At 37.9% G+C, this 9,294-nt stretch overlaps 1 protein-coding gene across 2 annotated transcripts in view; it reads left to right on the top strand.

Annotated features, from left to right (window-relative positions):
- Positions 1-355: 355 nt before the first annotated feature.
- BRINP3 (BMP/retinoic acid inducible neural specific 3) overlaps positions 356-9,294 on the top strand; it is a 486,084-nt gene continuing 477,145 nt past the window's right edge. Inside the window, exon 1 of one of the 2 annotated variants that reach the window (XM_055419914.2) lies at positions 356-591. In XM_055419914.2, coding sequence (XP_055275889.1) covers positions 356-591 — 236 coding nt within the window. The remainder of the gene's footprint in view (positions 592-9,294) is intronic. The other variant, XM_088845071.1, reaches the window with a different exon arrangement.

Here is a 9,294-nt window from a genome sequence, read left to right as displayed (position 1 = left end):
ATTATGAGTGAAAATTTCTGATGATCATTGCTCAGAGTGGGCTGTAGTGATCCACTGTATGATGTTGCCCTGACAAGGTTTGTTGGAACTCAGTGACTTATTTTCAAACAAATGAAGAAACAACCTAAGTATGAAAGAGCTCTGGAAAAAAATCATTTTGGTGTACTGCTTACGATTGACTTTTGCTCTCATCTAATTTAAGACAATGGTATTAGACTTTTAAAAAAGGATTTTCCACCTCAGCACCTTAACTGCTAGAAAAGAACCTCCCAGGGGCTAACTAATTGCCTGTGTATTTTGTCTAGGTGTTGAGGGAAAGCTAAGAGAATGAAGGCTCTAAGTCCCCAGTGGAAGCATGATATGGCGAAGCAGAGCTGGTGCTGAATTGTTCTCTCTGATGGCTCCATGGGAGTGGATAGCACTGAGTCTTCATTGCTGGGTTTTAGCGGTTGCTGCTGTTTCGGATCAGCATGCCACAAGCCCCTTCGACTGGCTCCTCTCTGATAAGGGACCCTTCCATCGTTCACAGGAATACACAGATTTTGTGGACAGAAGCCGGCAGGGATTTAGCACAAGATACAAGATATACAGGTATGAAGCAAAGGGAAAGCAATGGCAGAAATATCTTCCTTGAAGGTGGTGGATAAGTAAGTTGCTCTAAGGGCAAGTTTCAGATGGGAAAGGGTCTTATATGAAGGGTTATTATTTGCCATAATTCACCACGGTAAGGTTTTCTGTTTATTGCAAAGTATTTCTTGTAGATATAACTTCTTCCAGAAAAACTGGATAATGGTGACCACTTGTGTACCACTCCCAAATTCTAGACTGCTACCCTGCTGTAAATTTCAGTTCACTGTGAGGCTGGGTTTATCGCTTTAAATACTCACAATTTTAAATCAGAATTTCTTGAATGGCATTTCCTTTCTACCTTGTACCATGCTTTGTTACCTTTTTTAGCTTAAATGGAAATGGTATCTTCTACGAATCACTAAGAAGTTGAGTCACCTCATCATTTTTTACCTTCAAGGTAATTGCACATTCAGAAGCTGGTGGAAATGGCCATGGGATAAAAAGGAAATGCACATAAATGGATCTGGGAGCAAGGGCCAAGTAAAAGGAAGAGATTGAGATATATGGCCTTTAACTTTCACTGCTCTTCTAAGCTTGAATCTAAATAAGTTACACAAAAGGAGTCATACATTAAATCTGTCAGACTGCTTGCTTCCCACAAGTGCAGTGAATCCATTAAGTAGAGGGGTATACAAGTGGTTACCTGAATGGGTTAGATTGCATTGATCTATGCTATAAAGAACGTTTTATGAAGGTTATTGGTTTGGTTTGTTTTTTCATGATAGAAGTTTACAATTCCCAGTGATTGGTTTAGCATGCATGCAGAAGCAACATTTCGTTTTGTATTGGTGTCTGTATCTGTGTAGTTCCTGTTATATAAATATTTTATTTTATGTTATATGCGCACCAGAGGGCACTGTGCTTCTGGTCTTTATGTAGTCTTTCTTATAGCATTCTGAGAAATGTATAAATCTGATCAGCCATGCATATTTACAGAAGAGACTGAGGGTACTGAACATGTTCTGTAAGGCATTGCGCAATTCTTGCTGTATGTGAGTGGGTGTGCCTTTATTCCAGGCAGCCAGAGCACTGTCACAAGTCTGCAAAAAAGAATTATTCTACTTTAGTGAATGAAATGACAAATATTAAAGGTTTCCTTTCTGAAATGCACCAGGAAGCAGTCAATATATTATGATTCCAGTTATAATCATTTTTATATGTTTTTGTGGGTTTATCCAGCTTTCCTTCACAGACTGAGTGAAGCTATTAAATTTCAGAGAGTGAGACTGTCTTCTATTTCAGCATTCTGCAGAAAAATTTTGAACAGTCTCTCAAACAAACGGATGCCAGAGCATGTTTCCATGATCTATGGCATCTCTGCTGGGAGCTCTGAGGTGTTGTCTTGTGTGTGATTGTTGAGCTTTGGGTTATCAATTGATTGGCTGTGAGTTGCAAACATGGCTTGACATGTGTACAGAGGTTCTTGGCTGAATGAAAGAGGCAATCTTTGGATCAACACAGTGAAAGGTAATAAAGAAAACACTGCCTTGAGATTGGTTTGTAGGGTTCATGCATTCCCTGTTGTCTTCATGTTTCTCTATTCATAAAGACCTTCAGTAACTCTCTACTCCTCATCCTTCTGATGTTTTTACTGTTGTGGTTTGAATGAGCCTAAGTGGGAACTGTTTATTTATAAACAATGGGATAAGATGTCCCTGTCCTTCTGCCTTTGACACATTGGCTGATGATGCTATGATCAGTGATGGTTGCTATAAAATGAACGGTGTAGTATATTCACAAGGATTCCATTTGCCTCGGCACTGTGAGATATTTCATCTGTCCACCGAGTATTTCCTCACATTTCAGAGAATGCTGTCTACCTATCTGCTTGATATAATAGATGGGTTATATGGGTATGAGTTTTTCCTAGTGAAGTTGACCTACTTTTGAGAACTTGAGAATCTAAATTCAAAGATTAGAATGGCTTTCTGGCTTTGTTTAGTTCTTACCTCTGTTTTTAATGTTTGTCTTAATAATTTTTAGAAATTTATGTTTCATAAATGTTTAATTACTGAATTAGTGAATATCTAAGGTACATAAGTGGAAAATTAGTATTTTTCACTAAGCACTAAATTTATCATTTTAAGGGACCATATCATTTTGAAAAGTGATCAAATTCTACAAGTGCTCATTACTGTCATAATCTTTTTTTTGCGAGTTATTGCATTGACATAATATCTGAAATGATTTAGTTATAAATGTGCAACATATTAAGCCTGAATAATTAGGTCAAATTTCTTTCAGTTGTCAGTCTTCATTTTATCTTCTTTTCCAGTAACATATTTTTCTTTTCACCTCAAATATAGAACAACAAGATCATAACAACTGAACATTGCCAGAATCATAGTTAGGACTTAAAGTAAAAGGAACCATCATTTTTTTTCTTGATAGTGTGCGTTTATGTTAACTATCAAGTCTTATTTTTAAATTGAAGTGTATTATATTTTTAGGTTTTATTCTGAAGCTACGTTAAAAATATGAAGTGATTACTTTATGAGCAGATCATTGAATTGAAGACCTAGAATGAGGTTGCTAACAATTAAATTGCTATTTGATTAAATATTAAAGATTGGATTTTCTGCTATATTTTATCCAAAGATTGATAATGGAACTTAGGGTAAGCGTTTTAAGTAAGTGTTCTCACTTTTAGAAAGTGGATTATGCCTGGAGATATTTTGCCCCATGTGAAGCACAGAATAGGAGTACACTCGGCCCCTAGTATTGTGATGGCGGTTATTATGGTCTAGAAATACCCTCAGTCAGTAGGCCCACCAACAAACATAATTTCTCCCAGACCACAGAAATCCTCATCCTTTTAATAAATTACAGGGGCTCTGAACAAGGGACTTGCTTTTAGTATTTCTGACACCATTATCTTGAACCAGGGATATGAATTCTAAGATAAAATAGATGGTGATTTTTATCCCGCAAAAAAAGACGTTTCACGTGTAAATCTTCATATACGTTGCTAGAAAATAAAAGTCTTTTCTTTTCCCCCCTAACTTCTACCATTCTTTGTTTAATCACATGTGTAAGAAAATCATGGGGAGAAGTAATGATGCTTTTCTTATAACTTTAAAGAATAATATTACTATTATCATTTTACTACAACTTAGCTTGCTTTCTCAGAGGGATTTTTCAAAGCAAAATTTGAGTGAGAATAAGAGACAATAGGGATAAATATGATGCCTTATTGGTCTTCTTGATAATGTTCCCTGAGAAAAATTATATTTAAACAATGAATTGGAAGGGATAAGATAGTCTAGGAAAAAAGTAAGTGTATGGACACTTCATGACAGGGGTATAATGAAATAGTGTGTGGGGGAGGGGAGAGCTTTGTATAAATGGTTCTGCAGTTTGGATAGCCAAGTGTGAAAAGCAGAGCTTCCCAGGTGGCTCGGTGGTAACAAATCCAACTGCAATGCAGGAGACACAAGAGATGCAAGAAATGTGGGTTCAGTTCCTGGGTTGGGAAGATCCCCTGGGGGAGGAAATGACAACTCACTTCAGTATTCTTGCTTGGAAAATCCTGTGGACAGAGGAGCCTAGTGGGGTCAAAAATAGTCTGACATGACTGAGTGACTGAGAGCACACACATGAGAAAAATAGAAATGAGATCTCTTTCCAGTACCGTATTCACAAATCTACTTTATAGGGAATAAAAATTTAAATGAGAAAGGCAAAAATATTAAATTTCTAGGACAAAAGCAGAGGAAAACACTTTCAGATATGTAAGTAGTTTCTTAGAATTCAAAGCATTAAACAACCAAAAGTCCTGATCAATTCAGGTATATTAACATTAACAAGAGTGTAGTCACCAGCAGGATCCTGGATGAATCTCCCAAGCAGAATGTTAAGTTCAAGAAGCATAACACAGGAAACATTTGCACATAATATAATTTTATTACACGAAGTTCACAAAATAGGTAAAACTAAATTATATTTAGATATGCATATCTAAACATGGTTGGTAAAACTTAAAAAAACCCCAAGGAAATGACTATAATAAAAGTCAAGATAGCAGTTATCTCCATTAGGATGGGAGAAGGATAGGATTTTTAAGGGAAAATCAGTGATCTCTAAAATAATATCAATACTCTTAAACTGCTTAGTTGTTACACTCATGTATAGACTCTAAATATTTTAGATAATTATTCATATGGATTTTACATTTCGTAATGGCAAGCCACTCCAGTACTCTTGCCTAGAAAATCCCATGGATGGAGGAGCCTGGTAGGCTGCAGTCCATGGGGTCGCTGAGGGTCGGACACGACTAAACGACTTCACTTTCACTTTTCACTTTCGCTTTCACACATTGGAGAAGGAAATGGCAACCCACTCCAGTGTTCTTGCCTGGAGAATCCCAGGGACGGGGGAGCCTGGTGGGCTTCCGTCTATGGGGTCACACAGAGTCGGACACGACTGAAGTGACTTAGCAGCAGCAGCAGCAGGAATCATTTAATAAGTAAATACATATTGTGTCAGCTTTGAATTAAAAAACTGGAATCCTCAGATTAAGTAGATTAATTTTTTTCTTTGAGTTATTCACAAATTCAATATTAAAGTTTATTAAGCCCTTTTGTATTCTATAGAAATCTTCAATTATGTGAGTAACATTTGCTCTGATACAAAATTATATTTTGGTACATATACATGCATTTCTGTACAAAAAATAAAATTTTTCCTTGTTGCTTACAAAGACCTTCCATTTTTTAATATGTGATTTTTATGTAGCCTTTTATTGATGATACTGTATCAATTTCAAAAAGCTACCATCCAGAGATTTTAAATAGTATGTCTGTAAACAGCAGACATGTTAAAAAATAATTAAAACCCATACTTTTGAAATTAAATTCATTAATCATTTTACCACAGTTAAGTAAAAACAAATGTTTCCATAGATAATTGACCGCATCTTTGGAATTAAATCTAATATATAAAAACAAATCCTTTGCACAACTTACGTCTTTCTATGTTCACATTTATTAGTCAGGTTTGTTCCATAAATATATCCTCCATTTATTTGCCAGAGATCTAATAAAATTGTGTTAGATTGTTACAGTCACATCTCCTGGTGACTCAGATCTCCCCATCTCTACGACTTTGCATATTTTCTCTACTATTGGCTTTGGGCTTGGCCTTCACCTTCTTTTGTCAGTGTGGCATCAGCAAATATGATGCTAGTTCAGTTCAGTTCAGTTCAGTCGCTCAGTCGTGTCCGACTCTCCGCGACCCCATGAATCACAGCACGCCAGGCCTCCCTGTCCATCACCAACTCCCGGAGTCCCTGTCCATCACCAACTCCCAGAGTACACTCAAACTCATGTCCACAGAGTCGGTGATGCCATCCAGCCATCTCATTCTCCGTCGTCCCCTTCTCCTCCCGCCCCCAACCTTTCCCAGCATCAGAGTCTTTTCCAGTGAGTCAACTCGTCTCATGAGGTGGCGAAAGTATTGGAGTTTCAGCTTTAGCATCAGTCCCTCCAATGAACATCCAGGATTGATCTCCTTTAGAATGGACTGGTTGGATCTCCTTGCAGTATAAGGGACTCTCAAGAGTCTTCTCCAACACCACAGTTCAAAAGCATCGATTCTTCGGCGATCAGCTTTCTTCACAGTCCAACTCTCACATCCATACATGACCACGGGAAAAACCATTGCCTTGACTAGACGGACCTTGGTCGGCAAAGTAATGTCTCTGCTTTTTAATATACTATCAAGGTTGGTCATAAAGCTTATAAAAGTGCCTGTGCACTTGCCTTGCACTGACTCAGATCTGAAAACAACCTTTGAAGAAGTTCAGTCTAGACCAATAGAGCAGAAGAAATCACAGAGCAGAGAGGAACCAGGTCAGACAATGTGCTTTGGACCTGACAGCCCCCAGACAGAAACAATCACCACATGAGGAAGTGGGGCCATCCCAGGGTATTCAGACTAGCTGATCCGGTAGAAAACTGAAAACCACATTCGTGATTAGGCATACTGGAAGAACCAGACAGCTGAGCCCAGCTCATAATACTCATTCATTCACAGAATCATTAATAAGCAAACACCAAATCTTTCTTTAAGCATCTAAGTTTTGGGAAGGTTTTCTATGTATCACATATAATTGATATAAGTATTTTTTCATCAGGAATATAAATTGGCCAGGTATTTATTAGTGATATAAATAATATGGTAATCATAATATAATTTACAAAAGAACATTAAGAATGTATATGTTTTTTAAAGAAAAAAGGAGATTCTGGTTTAAAATGTCTTCTAAATAGCAGTTTTTTATAGCATCACTTTAAATTTCCTATTTAAACTAGTGTAAATTCAACAGTTGCTCAGTCATGTCCGACTCTTTGCCATCCCATGGACTGCAGCATGCCAGGCCTCCCTGTCCATTGCCAATCCAGGAGTTTACTCAAACTCATGTCCATTGAGTCGGTGATGCCATCCAACCATCTCATCCTCTATTGTCCCCTTCTCCTCCTACCTTCAATCTTTTCCAACATCAGGGTCTCTTCCAATGAGTCAGCTCTTCATATCAGGTGGCCAAAGTATTGGAGTTTCAGCTTCAGTATCAGTCCTTCTGATGAATATTCAGTAGTATTGAAAGATCATAACACAGTAACTTGATTGGTATTCAGCTTTCTGCCAGAATATGAGAAGCATTTTAATGGTTATATGAATCAATGATTAGCAAATATATTTTAATGCTTAAGATAGAGCAAGCCCAGTAGTCTTGACAGAGGTGACACTTAATATAAATACAGTTGGAAATTATATCATTACTATCAGCTATCTGCTCAGAAACCCAGAGCTGGCCCCAAATAGGAACTGTGCAGCTGTCTCTCTCCTGCAGAACTCTGCCTTGTGATGTAACCAGAGTATAAATATTCAATTTCTCTCTTTGCCATGACATTTGGAGATGGTAGTTCTCAAGAATAGTGTGGTAGGTAGAGATTTTGGCAGATAAGCATAACCCAAGATCCCCTGGAGAAGCGATTGGCTACCCACTCCAGTATTCTTGGACTTTACTGATGGCTCAGATGGTAAAGAATCCATCTGCAATGTAGGAGACCTGGGTTCAATCCCTTCTGGGTTGGGAAGATCCCCTGGGAGGAGGGCATGGCAATCCATGCCAGTATTCTTGGCTGGAGAATCCCCATGGACAGAGGAGCCTGGTGAGCTACAGTCCACGTGGTCGCAAAGAGTTGGACATGACTAAACACAGCACAGCATGCAATATTTGGGACATACTTATACTAAAAAATAATTTGTTTATTTACACTCCACTTTTACTAGTTGCCATGTTTTACTTGCAAAATCTGGCCAGTCTAGGAGGAAATAAGTGATTACTGACATTAACCATTATGTATCAGTGACAAAGAGGCCCAGAAGTAAATTTGGAACAGGAAAAGGAAGAGCCCAGAATGCAGTGAAATCTATCTTTGTAGCATTTAAGTGGAGTGGTAAAATTTATATTTATTTAAATTCTAAAAATAGGAACTTGGAAAAATAAGTTTTAATATTATTGCAAACCTTAAGGGTAGATATAAAAATCAGCATTACATCTTAAATTTCCTTGCTACATATAAAAACAAACATATAAAAGTTTAAAGGTTAAATAAAAATGATGCTGCTGCTGCTGCTAAGTCACTTCAGTAGTATCCGACTCTGTGTGACCCCATAGACGGCAGCCCACCAGGCTCCCCCGTCCCTGGGATTCTCCAGGCAAGAACACCGGAGTGGGTTGCCACCTCCTTCTCCAATGTGTGAAAGTGAAAAGTGAAAGTGAAGTCGCTCAGTCGTATCCGACCCTTAGCGACCCCATGGACTGCAGCCCACCAGGCTCCTCCATCCATGGGATTTTCTAGGCAAGAGTACTGGAGTGGCTTGCCATTGCCTTCTCCGAATAAAAATGATAAACATAACTTAAAACAAGGTGGCTACAGAAAAATACAGTTAATGTAATGAATGTAACTATTTCAAGCTCCAAAAATAATTGGAGTAAAACATTTGCTTAAATATGCTACTTACAGCGAAGTTACCTAAAACAAAATTGCACCTAACAGAAAAGGCCATCAAATTTAAAAAAGATGATCTAATATATTAAAATCCATATGATACACTCTAGTGGATAATAGTGTTTTATGGAGCATGTATATTTTCCCTGATGGCTCAGTGGTAAAGAATCTGCTTACCAATGCAGGAGATATTGGTTCAGTCCCTGGGTTGGGAAGATTCCCTGGAGAAGGAAATGGAAACCCTCACCAGTATTCTTGCCTGAAAATTTCCATGGAACAGAGGAGCCTGGTGGGCTACAATCCATGGTTGCAAAAGTGTTGGCTGCAACTTAGCTACTAAACAACAACAACAAATGGAGCATCCATATAGTGTAGACTAAGAAAGGAGTAAAGATGGAACTAAACACTGCGGTTTTTTAAGTGATTATGCTTTCACATGTTATGTCATTTAATCATCCAACCAACCCTCTTAAAATAATTCCCAGTTTACAGGTTAGCAAAATAAAAACTTAAACCCTTTTCCCTTTTGTTTACCCCTCCTATCCCTGAATATCTGTCCTTGTACCTTTGATTCTGCTCTAAAATCATCTGTTGTCTCCTCTGAAGTATGAGTGCCTTGGAGGCAGGACCTTTCTAGTTTCTACTTTAT

The sequence above is a fragment of the Moschus berezovskii genome, chromosome 17, assembly GCF_049115385.1.
Source record: "Moschus berezovskii isolate FMDL1 chromosome 17, NW_MosBer_1.0, whole genome shotgun sequence".
Classification (NCBI taxonomy): domain Eukaryota; kingdom Metazoa; phylum Chordata; class Mammalia; order Artiodactyla; family Moschidae; genus Moschus; species Moschus berezovskii.
The sequence above is the reverse complement of the archived record's forward strand: the minus strand, read 5'-3'. Positions and strand labels throughout refer to the sequence as shown.